The sequence below is a fragment of the Oncorhynchus mykiss genome, chromosome 29, assembly GCF_057628025.1.
Source record: "Oncorhynchus mykiss isolate SJ-2025 chromosome 29, ASM5762802v1, whole genome shotgun sequence".
Taxonomy (NCBI): domain Eukaryota; kingdom Metazoa; phylum Chordata; class Actinopteri; order Salmoniformes; family Salmonidae; genus Oncorhynchus; species Oncorhynchus mykiss.
In genome coordinates, this window is record NC_143050.1 from 23030058 (window position 1) to 23052500 (window position 22443).

The window sequence follows — 22443 nt, forward strand, 5'->3', positions numbered from 1 at the left end:
CTGTCGTCAGTCAGTCAGTCAGTCACTCACTCAAGTCGGTCAGTCAGTCACTCACTGTCGTCAGTCAGTCAGTCACTCAGTCACTCACTCAATCACTGTCGTCAGTCAGTCACTCACTCAATCACTGTCGTCAGTCCCTCACTCACTCACTGTCGTCAATGATGAAATCCTTTACTGTGCAGTGCAGGCATCAGAATATCAACCTATCAGAGTCCTGAAGTCTGAAATCAGTTTGTAACTGTGTTAAGCTCGTCATTTTCTGGAAATGTGCACTAGTTTAATACTTTAACATTTTGTCCTTATAGCAGCACTTTATTATGTGTGTGTGTGTGCGTGTGTGTGCGTGGCACACATAAACGTCCCTACTCTGTAATCAGTCATCGAAGCTACTAAGACACACACACACACGAAGCTACTGACACACACACTGCATTACATGGGAGTGTAAAAAAACTACTTCATTCGTCATCCAAGGTCATTAAATAGGCCATGTGAAACAGTGTACAGACTTACCACCTGAAGAAGTGGGGCAAACTAGTCATGCGTAGCCAGCCCAGATGTTGTATTCTCACGTTCAATATGCTAACAGCTGCTCCTCATGTTGTTGTGTCATCAGACGTCCACAAGATGGCGCCTATAAGCCATCACATTTCCCTCTGACTTCTCAAAGTTCCAAATGACATCTGGACATATTAGGTACTGTATTAGGTATTTGACAAGGCTTTGTTAAAAAAAAAATAACAATAAAAGATTATTTAGCTCATATAACAGAAACATCAAATTTAGGCAAAAAGAGAAATATTTATTTCATGATAGACCTCATTTTGGAAATACTCGACCGTTCCAAAAAATGTACACGATTAAGTAATTTTTTGAAGATGTACTGACAGGAGATGAAATATCTATTACCACATGCAATGGGGTTTCTCCACTACACAAACAGTGACTAAGTAATTCCCCCCCCCCCCCCCCCCCCCACCCCATAGCTAACAAGTACTCCCCTCAAAATGAACTCCTTCAATCCTAGATGGCAGGAGTTGTATTTGGGAGTAGTGGGCCTTTGGAATGCACACTGTCACATATTGTCAGAAACTTACAGTACTCTTTCCTCTTCCACCACATCAGTCTTAGTTTGTCAGCCAACATCATTGTTTGAATCCTTCTGGTCAGTAGATTATTGTGGGTAGCCTACTTGGCAACTGATCTGGGATGGGACCAGGGAATATGGCAGCCATCTGTATCTCTATCTTCTAATTAAATGGATGTGGTCATTCAGTCAATGATCCAGTGTAGCTGCACTGTTTTCTCTCTGAGCTAGAAAATGTATGACTGTGTACAATATGTCCATATTGTGACAACTTCATATTATGTTCAGGTAGATCCTCATAGTATGATGTTGACTTTTTGATTCTGCGTAATTCATGGAGCTGCCATATTACTTTGCCAGTCACCAAAGCAACAAAATTTGATTTAAATTGTAAACTTGCTAAAGTCCCAGTACCATGTGTCCATTTGTAAAATAAGGCAAGGTACAAACAAACTGATAACACAAATATCTAGGTTAAAGTTCATGCGGACATTAATAAAAAGAGGTTGCATTTGGCTTTAAAATAATTCAGGTTGGTCCAGTTTCCAGCAGGTAAATGTGGTCTTGTTCAAAATAAAACTAAATTAAAAACAACAAAAACATTGAACACCAAGATAGATTTTCAGTGCATTAAGTGGGTGTTGGACTGACTTAAAGTTTCCCTTTTTGCATCCTGTTGATTGTGAGGAGATCCCACAGACGTAAAGTGCTGAGACTGATGTGAACCTTCTATCTGTACACCCATTCTACCTAACATTACACCTTTCAGTGGGTTGCTGTGTTTTTTGGCTGCGACAGGAACCGTTAATTCCCCGACTCCAGTGCAATGTTTCTGAGGGCCACTGTCTATCTTCAGTCGGCAAGGGGGACGAATTAATGAACTAACTCCCTTCTTGCACCAGTCACATAGAGTGTTGATGACTGGAGCAATCCCAAATGGTCCATCGCCCCCTTCTCTCTTCTTCTCCATCCATAGTCCACTCTGTAGTAGAGGATGGATGGGTAGAGCTCGACTGAAAGCTGGCGAATCCTGTGAGCATTGACCACACTTCAAAGGCAAGGGCAAGTGTGAGTGTGTGTGTGTGTGTGTGTGTGTGTGTGCAAGGCCATTTCTCCTTCCCTCTCTCCTGTAAGCCTTCAAGGCATCACCATGACAACTAAGGCAAAATCTTCCAGCAAAAAGACACAAACCTGTGTTTTGTTCTTTTTCTTTTCGTCTGCTGTGTTGCTAATCTCAACAACACACAATAATTGTTAGGATCTCTGTTAAATAAATTATCTATACATTATATTAGCCCCTCCCATAGACCTGCAACAAAGGAGGAGTCTATCTATGTAATAAAACTATAGGTTCCCAGTATCTGTATGTACTGTGTGTTGGGCCTCTCTACAATTTTTCACAGTCCACGTCAGCCTCTTCAGAACAACAAGAGGCAGACAGACTTCCTCACAGAGATCAAACAGGACAAGATCTTACAAAAAAACAACATAAGCAAAGCCGATGCATACAAGTAGGAAGAAAACCGGAGTAGAAACGTTGTTCACTGCAAAATCAGTATCCAGCAAAAAGTATTCCACATGGTGTTTCCCTGGAAACCAACTAGTCCTCTCTGAGGACTGTGGAGCGAGGTGTGATGTGATTGGACTGGGGCCGTGGTGACATCAGAGCCTCACTGAACTCCTTCTTCGTCAACGTACGTTGAGGGAAACCAGCCAATCTGAAATGTCAACAATGAGATCAGAAACTTGGCAAAAATCTAATACTGTAGCCGAAAGAAAAGCCTTCTAGATTTCAGTGAGGCAAATGCTAGATTAGACAACATTGTAGACTTCCCTTGGTGGAAACCCTGTACATTAAGACTCTCTCATACATGTGTAATTACACAGCAATTGCTATAGTAAGAACATTGTAATATCATGAATATCATCTCTTAAGCCCCTCCTATATTCGTTCTCTCTCACCCTGTCATTGGCCTCTCCCTTCCACCAGCCCTGGTCTCCTCCAATCTTGCTGTAGATCTTGACGATGTCCCCTTCTCTGAGTGACAGCTCTCTCATGTCCCGTGCTGCAAAGTTGTACCTGGCCACCGCTGTGCTGACCACCCTCGGCGTGAATACTGCAGCAATGACATCAGAGCGAGTCCGTGGGATAACAGTGCAGAGAGACCAGACACATTGGTGGCCCACAGATAAAGATTGTGGGAGAGTGCACAACATTAACAGACAGTAGTGGAGATTAGGGTTGGAGGAGAGGATGGTGCATGAGTGATACAGAGGAGATGGATTCTGCACCTTGATTCAATTTGACTTTCTAATGAAACCAGTTCATTCAATGCTCTACTCAATGATGGCACAGTGATGACACATAAAGATAAAGTCGCACATCCTATATGCTCCAAACAATGTAATGCACAGTGATGACACATGACAACAGAGATGAGAACCTATGACAGCAGCTATGAAAGAGTACGGGATGAAAAGGGATGTGAAACGAGAGGAGAGGTGGCTTGCTAGAGGGAAGAGGGAAGAAGAACAAGAGCTGAAGAAAAGGGAGGAGAGAGTACCTGACCAGAAGGGGGCTGAGCTCTGAGAGGAGAAGTTTAGACCCTGAGGACTGAGGAAGGAGAAGTTGTAGGAAGCGCCAATGGCTGCTGAGACAGGCAGTGGAAGAGAGAACAAGAAAGACAGAAAGAGAGAGAGAGAAAGGAAATTCATTAGGGAGCGTGCAATGGCCACCTTGATCTCTGGCCAGCTAACACACCGGGCTTTGGACAGATAGTCCCCATGGGAAAAAAAATAGCCTAAATCAAGAGGGAGAAAAACAATACTCCATTTTATACCCATGCCTCACACACTAAAAAAACAACCTTGACAAATGTCCAAGACACCAGAGGCGCTGAATCCTGCTCCTGGCCAGCCAGCCCCTATTCTCTGCCCTGAAGCACACCCCTTCCAACACCTCTAAATCACACACATACACACACACACACACACACACACACACACACACACGACACATACACGCTCTCATTCATCTCTCCATCCATTTCCACACACTGACCAGAAAAATGGAGGGAGAAAAATGTGTTGTTTGTGCCAGATGGACCTGGCTGGAGAGGGAGAAAGACTATGTGGGAGGCTGGCCAGAGCAGAGAGCAGAGCCAAATCATTTATTACACATCTAATGATGGAGAGTGTTCAACAGAGCCTATTCAGCTGGCCAGCCAGCCAGCTCAGGGCCTGAGACAGCTGCCAGGAGCCCCAGCCCAGCCTTCCCCCCTCACTCTCTCTTTGGCGGGTTGGTTAGGTCAGGGGAAGTGGTGACTCTGGGAGGGACCGAGCCCTGCAGGATGACTGGCCTGGCTTGGTGTCTCCTGTTCTGGGAGGAGAGGGGCGGGAGGAGAAACAAACCGGCAGCCTGTCTCTGTCAGTTAATTCTGTGCCCATAGCCCTGCACACTCTGTAAGAATGCATGCACTAACTCTGAATAGGGATGTCTGTATTGTCAGAGAGTAGAGGAAGAGGGAGGAAGAAGGCTCACCAGGGATGGGCTCACCTGGAGAGCGGGTGCTGGCCCGCGACGCCGGCCCCCGTTCTTTAGATTTGTAGGGATATCGTAAAGTTGTGTCTAGCAGCTTGAAACTCTCCTTCAGCGAATGAGACTGATAGTACTCCACCAACTCCTGTCAGACAAAACACAAGAGGAAGAAGCAATAGGGTCCTTCATTAATCATATAAGCATTAGAAGTAGTAAGGGGACATTATGTGACTGATTGATGAAAGCTATATTACCAGTAGACTCTCAAACTTCTTAGCCTCAGTGATGTGGATCCAGCTGTCTTTCTCAATGACTTTAATGTGCTTCACTTCCTCATTGAACCTGTCGGAAACAAAAGTACTGCAGTGACTAGAGAGGAATCACAGGATAGGGAACGCTACCTCTAAAGGCATCCCAAACTGTATGTCAACTTCCTGGCAATGTACAGTGGTGGCCAAAAGTATTGAGAAGGACACAAATATTAATTTTCACAAAGTCTGCTGCCTCAGTTTGTATGATTGAGTGACCAGATGAATTGCAATTAATTCCAAAGTCCCTCTTTGCCATGCAAATGAACTGATTCCCCAAAAAACATTTCCACTGCATTTCAGCCCTGCCACAAAAGGACCAGCTGACATCATGTCAGTGATTCTCTCGTTAACACAGGTGTGAGTGTTGACGAGGACAAGGCTGGAGATCACTCTGTCATGCTGGTTGAGTTTGTATAACAGACTGGAAGCTTCAAAAGGAGGGTGGTGCTTGGAATCATTGTTATTCCTCTGTCAACCATGGTTACCTGCAAGGAAACACGTGTCGTCATCATTGCTTTGCCGAAAAAGGGCTTCACAGGCAAGGATATTGCTGCCAGTAAGATTGCACCTAAATCAACCATTTATCGGAACTTCAAGGAGAGCGGTTCAATTGTTGTGAAGAAGGCTTCAGGGCGCCCAAGAAAGTCCAGCAAGCGCCAGGAACGTCTCCTAAAGTTGATTCAGCTGCGGGATTGGGGCATCACCAGTACAAAGCTTGCCCAGGAATGGCAGCAGGCAGGTGTGACGCACAGTGAGGCGAAGACTTTTGGAGGATGGCCTGATGTCAAGAAGGGCAGTAAAGAAGCCACTTCTCTCCAGGAAAAACATCAGGAACAGACTGATATTCTGTAAAAGGTACAGGGATTGGACTGCTGAGGACTGGGGTAAAGTCATTTTCTCTGATGAATCCCCGTTCCGATTGTTTGGGGCATCCGGGAAAAAAACTTGTCCGGAGAAGACAAGGTGAGCGCTACCATCAGTCCTGTGTCATGTCAACAGTAAAGCATCCCGAGACCATTCATGTGTGGGGTTGCTTCTCAGCCAAGGGAGTGGGCTCACTCACAATTTTGCCTAATAACACAGCCATGAATAAAGAATGGTACCAACACATCCACCGAGAGCAACTTCTCCCAACCATCCAGGAAAAGTTTGGTGACGAACAATGCCTTTTGCAGCATGATGGAGCACTTGCCATAAGGCAAAAGTGATAACTAAGTGGCTCTGGGAACAAAACATCGATATTGTGGGTCCATGGCCAGGAAACTCCCCAGACCTTAATCCCATTGAGAACTTGTGGTCAATCCTCAAGAGGCGGGTGGACAAACAAAATCCCACAAATTCTGACAAACTCCAAGCATTGATTATGCAAGAATGGGCTGCCATCAGTCAGGATGTGGCCCAGAAGTTAATTGACAGCATGCCAGGGCGGATTACAGAGGTCTTGAAAAAGAAGGGTCAACACTGCAAATATTGACTTTTTGCATCAACTTCAAGTAATTGTCAATAAAAGCCTTTGACACTTATGAAATGCTTGTAATTATACTTCAGTATTCCATAGTAACATCTGACAAAAATATCTAAAGACACTGAAGCAGCAGACTTTGTGAAAATTAATATTTGTGTAATTCTCAAAACTTTTGGCCACAACTGTACACTACAAAGATTGAGTCATTCAATAAAGTGACTTGCACTATAAAGTATGCAAAGGAATGGAGGTTTGGTAGTGTTAGAGATACAGAGAAGTCTCCTGTTATTTACCTTTCCTAGGGCAAATGGTAAACAACACTCACTTGATGCTGATGGCGAACCTCTCTGCCTCAGCAGTCCTCTCTCTGATCAGGTATGTTCCACTGCTGTGGGACTTTAACAGGTTGTCAGCCTGTGTCCGCTCCATGTTGCCAGCAAACCTGACAGGACATTGAGTAATACACCGTCCTAGCATGGTAATACACCGTCCTAGCATAGTAATATCCTGTCTTAACATAGTAATACACTGTCTTAACATAGTAATATCCTGTCTTAACATAGTAATACACTGTCTTAACATAGTAATACACTGTCTTAACATAGTAATATCCTGTCTTAACATAGTAATACACTGTCTTAACATAGTAATACACTGTCTTAACATAGTAATACACTGTCTTAACAAATTAATACATTGTCTAACAAAGTAATACACTGTCTTAACAAAGTAAAACACTGTCTTAATGTAGTAATACCCTGTCTTAACATAGTAATGCACTGTCCTAACATAATACCACAGTAATACAATTTATTTACTGCAGAGAAATAAGAAGATAGTACTTTCAAACTACACTGAATCATCATTTCAAAATGAGGACATGTATGATGTATCCAAGGTGAAGGGTCATACCAGGGGTATCCATAGTAGTCTGTTTCCCTTGAGGGCTGCCGGCTGGGGAAGGACTGGAACAAAGGCTGTGGTGACAACAACAAAATCAGCATTAGAGAGTTCATAAATAGAGTAAAATCATTAGTGAGTGAATTAATGTGTATGTTTGAGGGGTATTTTACCTTGGGGTCCAAACAAGGCTTTACACAGTTGTTAGGAAAGAAGCCACTCTTCTGGGTTTGGATAAGCTTTCCCTGGGAGAGAGACACTAGGTGTTGATATACAACAACTCTGCTGCTATGGATGGATATAGGATAATGATATGAATGTTAGGTGATAACCTATAGTCACTATTTATAGGGGGGAGGGAGTGATTTTACCTCCCACCAGGTGGTGTCAGGTTCCCCCTTCAGCAGCTCGATGAAGTCCCCTGTCTGAAAGGAGAGTGGAGTCTTCCCCGGAGGAACAGGCGTCCCATGATAGTTCCTTACTGCCACCATCTTAGGGCCTGAAGTCAGGATCAAATGCATTCTGTAAGATAAACTAAACACTCTTCCAATGGGCTATGAAGACTATACAGAATTCTCCATATACATCTCAACACTTCCATCGCTTGTATTAGTCTACTCAATCGGCGCTTGCATTTTAGTCTTCCACTAGATGGAAGCAGAGAGCTGTAGCTCTAATCCACCTTCCAAACAACTTCAAATTAGTTTGACAGCTTGAGAGCAATCTTTATCGAAGTCTGCTGTACATTGTTTTGATTTCTGACTGAGTAACATTACACTGTGCTGTGTGAATTCCTGTATACACAGCATTCCTACCTGATGACGGTAGTCCAAGGTCCTGAAAAAGGAAGGATCAGCACATAACAGGGTCAAGATAAGGGAGCGCCACAGTGGAGTTATAGCGTTATGATGCTACACAACCAAACAGATGTATCAATCATTTATAAAAAATAAAAAAACAATATGAGAACTTCCTCATGATACATTAGATTGCATTTTTCGAAAGGTGAATGTCTAAGGAGCGGGGGGGGGGGGGGGGGGGCACTCACCGTGTCGAGTGGATCTGAAAAAAATGAGAGAGAAAGAGAAAGGATGAGGAAGAGCAGTCGGTCAACAAAATGTTACAACTCAGTATTTATTAATGTCCCATTGGACAGTCTATCGAGGGAGACTTGTCAGTAACACTTCACATGAAGTTACTCTTATACCTGTGTAGTTCCACTGTAATGTATAGTACTGGAGTTGAGTGTAAAGTAAACCTACTGATTTTGCAGATGGTGATGCACTCTAGACACTCTTTATGAGCTCCAGTCCCACAGCGGGAACAGTAGTACCCCTGGTAGAAGATCCCCCTGGAGACACAGACAGTGGGGGGGGGGGGGGGGGGGGGGGGGGTCAGGGGTGAGGAAAAGACAGACACTGACAAGCCAATCATGCACAGGATCATTCTTGACCAGCTAGGACCTGTCTTTATCTAAACACCACTCTAAATAGAATATACTGTACAACATGCACCATATGGGATGCTGTGCATTTGGAAAGTATTTAGACCCCTTGACTTTTCCAACATTTTGTTACGTTACAGCCTTATTCTAAAATTGATTACATTGTCTTTTCCCCCTCTTCAATCTACACACAATACACCATATAGATAAAGCAAAAACAGGTTTTTATACATTTTCGCTAAGTTATAAAAAACTGAAATATCACATTTCAAATCAAATCAAATTGTATTAGTCACATGCGCCGAATACAACAACAGTAGACCTTACAGTGAAATGCTTACTTCCGAGCCCCTAACCAACAATGTAGTTAAAAAAAATATGGATAAGAATAAGGAATAAAAGTAAGAAGTATTTAAAGAGCAGCAGTAAAATAACAATAGCGAGACTATATACAGGGAGGTACTGATACAGAGTCAATGTGCGGGGGCACCGGTTAGTTGAGTACAGGTAGCAGCGGTGTAAAAGAGGGGAAAACAAATAGTCTGGGTAGCCATTCGATTAGGTGTTCAGGAGACTTATGGCTTGGGGTTAGAGGCTGTTAAGAAGCCTCTTGGACCTAGACTTGGTGCTCCGGTACTGCTTGCCGTGTGGTAGCAGAGAGAACAGTCTATGACTAGGGTGGCTAGAGTCTTTGACAATTTTTGCGGCTTTCCTCTGACACCGCTTAGTATAGAGGTCCTGGATGGCAGGAAGCTTGGCCCCAGTGATGTACTGGGCCGTTCGCACTACCCTCTGCAGTGCCTTGCGGTAGGAGGCTGAGCAGTTGCCATACCAGGCAGTGATGCAACCATGCTCTCGATGGTGCAGCTGTAGAACCTTTTGAGGATCTGAGGACCCATGCCAAATCTTTTCAGACTCCTGAGGGGGAATAGGTCTTGTCGTGCCCTTTTCACAACTGTCTTGGTGTGCTTGGACCAAGTTAGTTTGTTGGTGATGTGGACACCAAGGAACTTGAAGCTCTCAACCTGCTCCACTGCAGCCCCATCGATGAGAATGGGAGCATACTCTGTCCTCTTTTTCCTGTAGTCCACAATCATCTACTTTGTCTTGATCACGTTGAGGGATAGGTTGTTATCCTGGCACCACACGGCCAGGTCTCTGACCTCCTCCCTAAAGGCTGTTTCATTGCTGTCAGTGATCAGGCCCACCACTGTTGTGTCATCGGCAAACTTAATGATGGTGTTGGAGTCGTGACTGGCCGTGCAGTCATGAGTGAACAGGGAGTACAGGAGGAGACTGAGCACGCACCCCTGAGGGGCCCCTGTGTTGAGGATGAGCGTGGCGGATGTGTTGTTACCTACCCTTACCACCTGGGGGCGGCCTGTCATGAAGTCCAGGATCCAGTTGCAGAGGGAGGTGTTTAGTCCCAGGGTCCTTAGAATTATTGATGAGCTTTGAGGGCACAATGGTGTTGATCGCTGAGCTGTAGTCAATGAATAGCATTCTCACATAGGTGTTCCTTTTGTCCAAATGGGAAAGGCCAGTGTGGAGTACAATAAAGATTGCATCATCTGTGGATCTGTTGGGGAGGTATGCAAATTGGAGTGGGTCTAGGGTTTCTGGGATAATGGTGTTGATGTCAGCCATGACCAGCCTTTCAAAGCACTTCATGGCTACACACATGCGTGCTACGGGTCAGTAGACATTTAGGCAGGTTACCATAGTGTTCTTGGGCACAGGCACCATGGTGGTCTGCTTAAAACATGTTGGTATTACAGACTCGGACAGGGAGAGGTTGAAAATATCAGTGAAGACACCTGCCAGTTGGTCCGCGCATGCTCGCAGTACATGTCCTGGTAATCCGTCTAGCCCCGCAGCCTTGTAAATGATGACCTGTTTAAAAGTCTTATTCGCATCGGCTGCGGAGAGCGTGATCACACACTCTTCCGGAACAGCTGGTGCTCTCATGCATGTTTCAGTGTTATTTGCCTCGAAGCGAGCATAGAAGTAGTTTAGCTCGTCTGGTAGGCTCATGTCAGTGGGCAGCTCTCGGCTGTGCTTCCCTTTGTAGTCTGTAATGGTTTGCAAGCCCTGCCACATCCGACGAGTGTCAGAGCCTGTGTAGTACGATTCGATCTAGTCATGTATTGACGCTTTGCCTGTTTGATGGTTCGTCGGAGGGCAAAGCGGGATTTCTTATAAGCTTCTGGATTAGAGTCCCGCTCCTTGAAAGCAGCAGCTCTAGCCTTTAGCTCAGTGCGGATGTTGCCTGTAATCCATGGCTTCTGGTTGGTGTATGTACGTACGATCACCATGGGGACGACGTCATCGATGCACTTATTGATGAAGCCAATGACTGATGTGGAATCCCAGAACATATTCCAGTCTGTACTAGCAAAACAGTCCTGTAGCTTAGCATCTGCTTCATCTGACCACTTTTTATTGATCTAATCACTGGTGCTTCCTGCTTTAATTTTTGCTCGTAAGCAGGAATCAGGAGGATAGAATTATGATCATATTTGCCAAATGGAGGGCGAGGGAGAGCTGTGTATGCATCTCTGTGTGTGGAGTAAAGGTGGTCCAGAGTTTTTCCCCCTCTGGTTGCACATTTAACATACTGATAGAAATTTGGTAAAACAGATTTAAGTTTCCCTGCATTAAAGTCCCCGGCCACTAGGAGCGCCACCACTGGATGAGTGTTTTCTTGTTTGCTTATGGCAGAATACAGCTCAATCAATGCTGTTTTAGTGCCAGCCTCAGTCTGTCAGTGTAAACAGCTATGAAAAATACAGATGAAAACTCTCTAGGTAGATAGTGTGGTCTACAGCTTATCATGAGATACTCTACCTCAGACGAGCAATAACTCGAGACTTCCTTAGATATTGTGCACCAGCTGTTATTTACAAAAATACATAATCCGCCGGCCCTTGTCTTAACAGACGCCGCTGTTCTATCCTGCCGGTACAGCGTATAACCAGCCAGCTGAATGTTGATAGTGTCGTCGTTCAGTCACGACTCCGTGAAGCATAAGATATTACCATTTTGAATGTCCGGTTTGTAGTTTAATCTTCCGCGTAGGTCATCAATTTTATTCTCCAAAGAATGTATGTTTGCTAGCAGAATGGAAGGAAGTGGGGGTTTATTTGATCGCCTACGAATTCTCAGAAGGCCGCCCGCCCTCTGGCCCCTTTTTCTCTGTCTCCTCTTCACGCAAATCACGGGGATCTGGGCCTGTTCCCGAGAAAGCAGTATATAACTCGAGTCGGGCTCATCAGACTCGTTAAAGGAAAAAAAAGGATTCTGCCACTCCGTGGTGAGTAATCGCAGTCCTGATGTTCAGACGTTCTTTTCAGTCATAAGAGACGGTAGCAGCAACAATATGTACAAAATAAGTAAAAACATAAGTTACAAACAACGCAATCAAACAAAAAAACACAATCGGTTGGGGACACGTAAAATGCCAGCCTTCTTCTCCGCGCCATTGTTACTGAGGTACATTTACAAGTATTCAGACCCTTTACTCAGCACTTTGTTGAAGCACCTTTGGCAGTGATTACAGCCTCAAGTCTTCTTGGGTATGACGCTACAAATTTGGCACCCCTGTATTTGGGGAGGTTCTCCCATTGTTCTCTGCAGATCCTCTCAAGCTCTGTCAGTTAGGATGGGGAGCGTCGCTGCACAGCTATTTTCAGGTCTCTCCAGAGATGTTTGATCGGGTTCAAGTCCGGGCTCTGGTTCGGCTACTCAAGGACATTCTGAGACTTCCCGAAGCCACTCCTGCGTTTTTGTCTTGGCTGTGTGCTTAGGGTTGTTGTCCTGTTGGAAGGTGAACCTTCACCCCAGTCTGAGGTCCTGAGTGCTCTGGAGCAGGTTTTCATCAAGGTTCTCTCTGTACTTTGCTCTGTTCATACTTCCCTCGATCCTGACGAGTCTCCCAGTCCCTGCCGCTGAAAGACATCTCCACAGCATGGTGCTGCCATCACCATGTTTCGAATGGTCTGAGAGTCTTTAGATGCCTTTTGGCAAACTCCAAGTAGGTCGTCATGTGCCCTTTACTGAGGAGTTGCTTCCGTTTGGCCACTCTACCATAAAGGCCTGATTGGTGGAGTGCTGCAGAGATGATTGTCCTTCTGGAAGGTTCTCCTATTTCCACAGAGAAACTGCTCTGACATGTAGTGTCAAATGTTGGACCTTATATAGACAGGTGTGTGCCTTTCCAAATCCTTTCCAATCAATTGAATTTACCACAGGTGAACTCCAGTCAATTTGTAGAAACATCTGAAGGATGATCAATGAAAACAGGATGCACCTGAACTCAATTTTGAGTCTCATAGAAAATGGGTTGAATACTTATGTAAATTAGGTATTTCTGGGGACAGGGGACGGGAGGGTGTTAATCAATTTGCTTTGACATTATGGGGTATTGTGTGTAGATTGACGAAAAAAAACTAATCATTGAATGCATTTTAGAATACGGCTGTAATGTAACAAAATGTGGAAGAGGTCAAAGGTTCTGAATACTTTCCGAATGCTCTGTACACTACTGTTCCAAAAGCTTCAGGTTTGGTTCCTGGGTGGCCAAACACTGTCTATTTGTGTTAACTGACTGTCACCGTGAATAAAAGCTCCCGCTAAAATAGCCATAAATTCAATGTACTACATCCACCGTAAGCGTTCCACTCTTTTTCAGGCCACACAATCAAGTGGATTACGTTCTACGTTATGTAAAATACTGTATGCTCTGCAGTGTATACGCTGTCATGTCCAATAGCCAACACCATACATCAGACTAAAACACTGGGGCTACTGATGAAATTAGCAGTTAGCAGCTAGAGGTAGCAGCACACTGGTCCCTTCCACAGCACGGGGTGGGAATTTAGGTCAGCGTTGCTACTATGTCGTTTTTGGGTCAATACATTGCATGGAGTGTAGAGTGTAGACACTGTAGTAGAAGTCAGAAGAGTGCACAGCATAGCGCTGGAGCTGCACTCACATTGTCAACTTAGATGCAGGCCTACTGTAATGGTTGGCTTTTAGAGTGTTTCCGTGGGTGTTCTAGCTGTCAGTCAAATCAAAAAGACTCAAAGGCTGAGTGATTTGTCATTCAGGGAGTTTAGACAGGCTGGCAAGCTCAACAGACTGAATATCAAAGTAAGTGTGTAGCGTCAGTAAGTACCACTAACATCCCTTTAGAAAACAGTGCTGTCAACTAAGTGCATGATAAGGCCCGGGACATGGGAGGAGCCCTGCGGCTGGTGCCAAGTCTCACCTCAGCAGCATCTTGCAAGCTCGGCAGTTGGTGTTCTTCTCAAACGTGTGCATCTGGAAGTTGTGCTGATTGGCTGTGGCTTTCTCCGGCTTGATGTTTGACCTTTGGGATTGGAGGAAACATACATGATACATAGTGAGTGTTAATGAAATGGATCTGAAAAGATCCACTCGGCTGCATGCTGCTTCTATAGGCCTACTACTGTACCCACATGGCCATCTCAAACTGCTCCATCCATTTCCTCTTGGTGTCCTCTGTTTTACAGAAGAACTGAAAGCCCTGCTTGCCTTGCAGGTGAATCAGGTAGAAGCCATAGGACCACTGCAGAGAGAGAGAGAGAATGAAGAAAGGACGGTCGAGAGAAAGAAATATGGAGGTAGATGGAGAGAGTAGTGGGGGAGAGATGAGGAGGATTGTAACAAATCCCCCCCCCAAAATCATGTATACTAACAAATTGCACTTTCTATAGCCTACACATTCCCTTTGGAGCTAACCAAGAGACAGTGTTCACTCATGGCAATGCATCTGACAAAAAGTTAAGAGAATCACTTAGCCAGTGGGTGCACATGCAATCATAGCATGACACCCAACACAACACACACACACATACACACACACACACACACACACACACACACACACACACACACACACACACGCTGCTATGAGAAGATGAGTTAAGGGTTGCTTCAGCTTACCATTTTTCCACTGGACTGGTAAGCATGCAAAGAAAAACACACCAGAGAAGACCCAGTTACACATGCACACGACCACACATGCAGATTCAAAACAATGGTTAGATTGGTGGAAGATGCACACGGCCTGTATTGTAAATGACCTTCATTGCATTTGCATGTTCTGCAGAGCACAGGCCGGCACAGCGCACACAGATCTGACACTTCAATGCATTACCAATGAGCTTGCTTATCTAAAGTGACCGTCACCGCAGTTCTACCTCAAGGACACCATTTGTAATGATTGCTAAGACATTGCAGAACCTGGACTGAGTGTGTCTCTTCAGCGGGGTGTTCGGAGAAATCGCAGCTCAAGGCTGCTGCCTACCTTCTTCACGTCCCTGTTGTTCATGGGGTCGTCAGACATTTTGTATGACTGCAGCTCAATGATCTCTTTCAGTTCATAGCTGTAGCCTTTCCGCTTGCACACAATGACCACTTTATCAAACAGGAATATGTACCTTGGACAGGGAACCGTAGAACATCAGTTAGAGTTCTGAACTCATGTGTAAAAAAGGCTGTTAATCACAGAGCACACATTCAGTAGGTCTGAATTTGATAGTGAAGCTAGACTACTCACCGGTCCTGCTTTGTTCGGTTGACTATGGAGGACACCTTGAGCTCGCCATCTATCTTTGGTCTGCCATACTCCTCCAGTTTGACCTGCTGCTTGGGTCACATATACACATGCCTGGATTAAAGCTGGAATCTGCAGTTCGAAACAATTAAAAAGCGGGCACCCTGCCACTGTTTTGTTAAACAGCTGCTGGTTGGGGCTTGAAAAATGGAACCACTCTCAAAATCATAGACAAAGCTATAGATATAAGGAATGACAGTCCATGATATCAAAATTATAGTTTTAACCATGTTTTGAGGTTATACAGTGTTTATTTACATATACCTTGTTTACAAACAAAGGAGTAAAACACGCAGATATTTTGGTTATGATGGGGTATGACAAATGCTCATGAAGCATCGGGAAGTTACATTCTTGACGAATCATTGGATAGATATCATTCATTTAGGTGTCTAAAAACAGATGTAGCAATGCTGTTTATTTCAGTGATGAATATGAGTGGTGGTACTAACAGAAGGTTAAGAACAGCACATTGTTGTCTACTTTACGCAATTGTATGAATTATTCATCTAACCTAGTGGAATCTCAATGAATACATTTTGCCATCGACCGAGGTACTGAACTGATTTATGATATATTAAACGTCAAGATGTCAAAATGGGAAATGTGAGTCATCATTTTATTCTGCTACCATAACATTATGACATTCATGACTCTTTCACCAGTGTCTGTACGGCCCCCTTCAGGCTGTGTTGGCTACACCAATGATTTCATGTCAGTGATACAATGAGCATACGTGCAGGACAGACCGACAGACAAGACAGTCAGTACATCTAAAATAGCAGCCTGTGGCGTCTCTGAGGCTTCATCTAAAGCACGTATCAAGGCCAATAAAAGACGTCTGCTGTTAGACTAAACACTGCCTTGTACGGCACATTTGAGTTTGGGATTCGTTGAGACTTAAAAAGATTCATGAATTCATGAAGATTTATGAAAAACATGATAATTGCAGATGAGTGCGACAAGTGGAAGCGAGGGATGAGCAAGCAGAGAGAGGAGAGATTGAGAGAGAGACAGAGACAGACAGAGAGAGGAGAGATTGAGAGAGAGAAAGAGAGACAGAGAGATAGACAGAGAGAGAGACAGAGAGAGAGAGAGAAAGAGAGAGAGACAGAGAGAGGAGAGATTGAGAGAGAGACAGAGAGAGAGACAGAGAGAGGAGAGATTGAGAGAGAGACAGAGAGAGAGACAGAGAGAGGAGAGATTGAGAGAAAGGAAGAGAGACAGAGAGAGGAGAGATTGAGAGAGAGACAGAGAGAGGAGAGATTGAGAGAGAGATAGACAGAGAGAGAGACAGAGAGAGAGAGAGAAAGAGAGAGAGACAGAGAGAGAGAGACAGAGAGAAAGAGAGAGAGACAGAGAGAGGAGAGATTGAGAGAGAGACAGAGAGAGAGACAGAGAGAGGAGAGATTGAGAGAGAGACGGAGAGAGAGACAGAGAGAGGAGAGATTGAGAGAGCGAAAGAGAGACAGAGAGAGGAGAGATTGAGAGAGAGACAGAGAGAGGAGAGATTGAGAGAGAGATAGACAGAGAGATAGACAGAGAGAGAGACAGAGAGAGAGAGAGAGAAAGAGAGAGAGACAGAGGAGAGATTGAGAGAGAGAAAGAGAGAGATAGACAGAGAGAGAGAGACAGAGAGAGAGAGACATATTGTAAACAAACACCACTGTAAACACAACCTATATTTATGTTTATTTATTTTCCCTTTTGTACTTTAACTATCTGCACATAGGCCTCCCGAGTGGCACAATGGTCTATGGCACTGCAGTGCTTGAGGCGTCACTACAGATACAGGTTTGATCCTGGGCTGTGTCGCAGCCAGCCGCTACCGGAAGACCCATGAGACGGAACAGTTGTCCCAGTGTCGTCCGGGTTAGGGGAGGGTTTGGTCGGCCAAGATATCCTTGTCCCATCACGCTCTAGCGACTTCTGTGGCAGGCCGGGCGAATGCACACTGACACGGTCGCCATTTATTCAGTGTTTCCTCCGACACATTGGTGCACCTGGCTTCACTGGTTATGCGAGCAGTGTGTCAAGAAGCAGTGCGGCTTGGCGGGGTCGTGTTTCTGAGGCTCTTGACCTTCAACTCTCCCGAGTCCGTACGGGAGTTGTGGCAATGGGACAAGACTGTAACTACGAATTGGATATCACGAAATTGGGGAGGAGTGTGTCGGGGCCAGCGGGATGGGCAATCACTCTCTGTTGCTCAATAAATATTCAAATATATTTGTCAATCTCAATAAAGTGTCATAGACTGTAACCCAAGTCATAGACTGTTCTCTCTGATTCCACACGGAAAGCAGCACCGATGCACCAAGTCTGGAACCAACAGGACCCTGAACAGCTTCTACACCCAAGCCATAAGACTGATACATACTTAGTTAAATAGTTAACTAAATAGCTACTCAGACTATCTGCATTCGCCCTTTTTGCACAAACTGTTTTGACTCATCACAGACACTGCTGCTACTGTTCATTATCTGTCCCTTTATTCCTAGGTATATGTACATATCTACCTCAATCACCTCGTATCCCTGCACATCCACTCTGTACTGGTACCCTGTGTATATTGCCAAGTTGTCGTTACTCATTGTGTATTTCTATATCTATATTCTAATATTTCGTTCTCTCTAAATTGTTGGGAAAGGCCTGTAAACAAGCATTTCACTGTTAAGTCTACACATGTTGTTTATGAACCACGTGACAAATAAAATTTGATTTAAAATATGATTTGATTTAAATCGCCAACAGGACAACGTACAAAGGGTCAACACTCATTATTGATTGAAACATCAGTGCTGATTGTAGAAAATTGCTGTCGTTTACAACAATCAAGTTACTTACAAGGTTCTCGATGGAGTTCTGGAATTCACTAATCTTCTTCAAGGTCTCGTTGTCTCTCTTCACTTCATTGATGTACATAGCCAAGTCCTTCAGAGACACATCATATTTAAACCAGTATATCAGAATAACATCTATTATATCCTGGCAGCTGAATTAAAGCTATAATACAGTGTATAGCTATGCACACAAGCAGCCCTTTTGAATGAATAGAAAAATGTCACAATGGTTGATGATCATACCTGGAATAACCTAAAGAAAGCATGCACACACACACTTAATCCTAAAACTAAGCCTAAAACGATACCTAACCCTAACTCCTAATCCTAAACCTAACCGTAGTAACCCCTTACCCTAAACCTAACCCTTAAGATTAAAATAGCATGTGTCCTCATGGGGACCCACTTGTCCAAATTTTTCTGTTTTACTATCCTTGTGAGGACTTCTGGTACCCACAAGGATAGTTAAACAAAAACACACACACACAGATATATACACACACACACACAAACAGAAACACACACACACACACACAGAAAAACACACACACACACAGACACACACACACACACACACACGAGGTTGGTGGCACCTTAATTGGGGAGAAGTGGCTCATGGTCATGACTGGAGCAGAATTGTGGAATGGTATCAAATACATCAAACACTTGGTTTGCAGGTGTTTGATGCTATTCCATTTTCTCTGTTCCAGACATTATTATGAGCCGTCCTCCCATCAGCAGCCTCCTGTGACACACACACCTGCATGGCCTCCAACGCCTCCTTCAGCTGCTGTCTATCAGGTCGGTCAGTTGAATGACTCACCAGCTCCTGTAAGGGGAAGCTACATTCCATCAGTGAAGAACACAACACACACATTCACAATACACTACCACACACATTCACAATACAATATCACACTCTACACACACATTCACAATACAATATCACACTCTACACACACACTCACAATACACTACCACACACATTCACAATACAATATCACACTCTACACACACATTCACAATACAATATCACACTCTACACACACATTCACAATACAATATCACACTCTACACACACACTCACAATACACTACCACACACACTACACACACTCACAATACACTACCACACACATTCACAATACAATATCACACTCTACACACACTCACAATACACTACCACACACACTACACACACTCACAATACACTACCACACACACTACACACACTCACAATACACTACCACACACACTACACACACTCACAATACACTACCACACACATTCACAATACAATATCACACTCTACACACACTCACAATACACTACCACACACACTACACGCACTCACAATACACTACCACACACACTACACACACTCACAATACACTACCACACACACTACACACACTCACAATACACTACCACACACATTCACAATACAATATCACACTCTACACACACTCACAATACACTACCACACACACTACACACACTCACAATACACTACCACACACACTACACACACTCACAATACACTACCACACACATTCACAATACAATATCACACTCTACACACACTCACAATACAATACCACACACATTCACAATACAATATCACACTCTACACACACTCACAATACAATACCACACACATTCACAATACAATATCACACACTACACACACTCACAATACACTTCCACACACACTACACACACTCACAATACACTACCACACACATTCACAATACAATATCACACTCTACACACACTCACAATACACTACCACACACACTACACACACTCACAATACACTACCACACACACTACACACACTCACAATACACTACCACACACACTCACAATACACTACACATACACTACCACACATTCACAATACAATATCACACACACTACACACACTCACAATACACTACACACACACTCGCAATACACTACCACACACTCTACACACACACACATTCACAATACACTACCACACACTCACAATACACTACCACACACACTCATAATACACTACCACACACTCTACACACACACACACACACACACATTCACAATACACTACCACACACTCACAATACACTACCACACACACTCACAATACACTACCACACACTACACACACTCACACTCTACGCACACACTGACAATACACTACCGCACACTCTACATACACACACTCACAATACACTACCACACCCTCTACACCATACACTACCACACACACTCATAATACACTACCACACACTCTACACACACACACACACACATTCACAATACACTACCACACACTCACAATACACTACCACACACACTCACAATACACTACCACACACTACACACACTCACACTCTACGCACACACTGACAATACACTACCACACACACTCACAACACTACCACACACTCTACACACACACACTCAACATACACTACCACACACTCCACACACACACTCACAATACACTACCACACACTCCACACACACACTCACAATACACTACCACACACTCACTCACAATACACTACCACACACTCTACACACACACACTCTACGCACACACTCACAATACACTATCACTCACTCACAATACACTACCACACACTCCACACACACACTCACAATACACTACTACACAGTCTACACAAACATTCACATATCTCAGTATGACTACACCACCACAGGGAGGGAAACAGAAAACCTCCCAGTTACACTCATATAACTCATATGAACCCTCACTAAACTTTATCACCACAAAATATGTTTTTCTGTGTAAAAACAGTGAATACTTTATGAGAAAATCTGTGTGTCTTCTAAAAATATGGACGCTACAGCAAACAATGAGGGTCATTTAGAGCCAGTCCACACATATTCTCCCTACCTCTCATAGGTACTGTACTAGTGGAACATCTGTGCATATAATGCAGGGGGTCCCAACTTCGGTCCTCCAGTACCCCCAACAGCACACAGTTTTGTTGTAGCCCCAGATGAACACACCTGATTTAAGTCATTGAGGGCTTGATGATTAGTTGACAAGTTGAATCAGGTGTGTTTGTCTGGGGCTACAACAAAACTGTGTGCTGTTGGGGGTACTGGAGGACCGGAGTTGGGAAATGCTAATATAGAGCATGTGATGTTAGAACTGACACTTTCAAGTGGACTTTATGCATGCTTCAGCAGTTTTCTAGAGAAAGGGTAAGTGTGGGAAGATAATATGGGAGTGAGTTATACAGTACGTGGTATGTATGTGTTGGCTAGTTTAGGCCTGCTGGCCATGTCATTGAAGACAGAATGATTTGCTACAGTATAAGCTGTGTACTGTGTAATTCTGACAAAGAACAGATATGGCTTAATCACAGTAAAGATGTGCCCTAAGGCTTACACGCACACGCACACGCACACACACACACACACACACACACGCGCACACACACACACACACACACACAGCCTGTCAGTTGAACGCCCCGGGACCACGGCATATTAATCCTTAACCACAAAGCTATGGGAACGAGTGAAATGGGCCTGCATGTAATGTGATTAGAGCATGGCTGATTTGAACACAGTTTCTCTTCTCTGAATCTCCTGCCAGTCAGTCAGCCAGCCAGCCAGCCAGCCAGCCAGCCAGCCAGTCAGTCAGTCAGTTAGACTGTCAGCCAGCCAGCCAGTCAGTTAGACTGTCAGCCAGTCAGTCAGCCAGTCAGTCAGACTGTCAGCCAGCCAGCCAGCCAGCCAGTCAGTCAGTCAGTCAGTCAGTTAGACTGTCAGCCAGCCAGCCAGTCAGTCAGTCAGTTAGACTGTCAGCCGGCCAGCCAGCCAGCGAGTCAGTCAGTTAGACAGTCAGCCAGTCAGTCAGACTGTCAGCCAGCCAGTCAGCCAGCCAGCCAGCCAGTCAGTCAGTTAGACTGTCAGCCAGCCAGCCAGCCAGCCAGCCAGCCAGCCAGCCAGTCAGTCAGTCAGTCAATTATATAGTCAGTCAGCCATTCAGCGATTCAGCCAGTCAGTCAGTTAGATAGTCAGTCGGCCATTCAGCCAGTCAGTCAGTCAGTCAGTTAGCCAGTCAGCCAGTCAGTCAGTCAGTCAGTTAGACTGTCAGCCCAGTCTGAGATGAAAAACAAACCACACACTGCAGTCCCCCCATCATCACCTGCCATGTGCTCCGCTCACATCTACTCTCTTCATACCCACGTCA

General features: G+C 44.5%; 1 protein-coding gene across 9 annotated transcripts in view; it reads right to left on the bottom strand.

Moving 5' to 3' along the window:
- Window positions 1-781: 781 nt before the first annotated feature.
- The window catches only part of LOC110509866 (guanine nucleotide exchange factor VAV2), a 272932-nt gene continuing 251270 nt past the window's right edge, over window positions 782-22443 (bottom strand). Inside the window, exons 11-29 of one of the 9 annotated variants that reach the window (XM_090226818.1) lie at window positions 18986-19054; window positions 18230-18316; window positions 15329-15417; window positions 15077-15209; window positions 14713-14727; window positions 14226-14335; window positions 14015-14116; window positions 8564-8652; window positions 8350-8363; window positions 8117-8138; window positions 7673-7800; window positions 7475-7546; window positions 7314-7378; window positions 6727-6843; window positions 4880-4967; window positions 4644-4770; window positions 3652-3735; window positions 3050-3204; window positions 782-2805 (exon numbers count right to left, since the gene is read on the bottom strand). In XM_090226818.1, the coding sequence (XP_090082944.1) occupies window positions 2758-2805; window positions 3050-3204; window positions 3652-3735; window positions 4644-4770; window positions 4880-4967; window positions 6727-6843; window positions 7314-7378; window positions 7475-7546; window positions 7673-7800; window positions 8117-8138; window positions 8350-8363; window positions 8564-8652; window positions 14015-14116; window positions 14226-14335; window positions 14713-14727; window positions 15077-15209; window positions 15329-15417; window positions 18230-18316; window positions 18986-19054 (1614 nt within the window). In that variant the 3' untranslated portion in view covers window positions 782-2757. Of the gene's footprint in view, window positions 2806-3049; window positions 3205-3277; window positions 3739-4628; window positions 4771-4879; window positions 4968-6726; window positions 6844-7313; window positions 7379-7474; window positions 7547-7672; window positions 7801-8116; window positions 8139-8349; window positions 8364-8563; window positions 8653-14014; window positions 14117-14225; window positions 14336-14712; window positions 14728-15076; window positions 15210-15328; window positions 15418-18229; window positions 18317-18985; window positions 19055-22443 lie in introns of those variants that run through there. The other 8 variants (XM_090226817.1, XM_090226820.1, XM_090226819.1 and 5 more) reach the window with 8 other exon arrangements.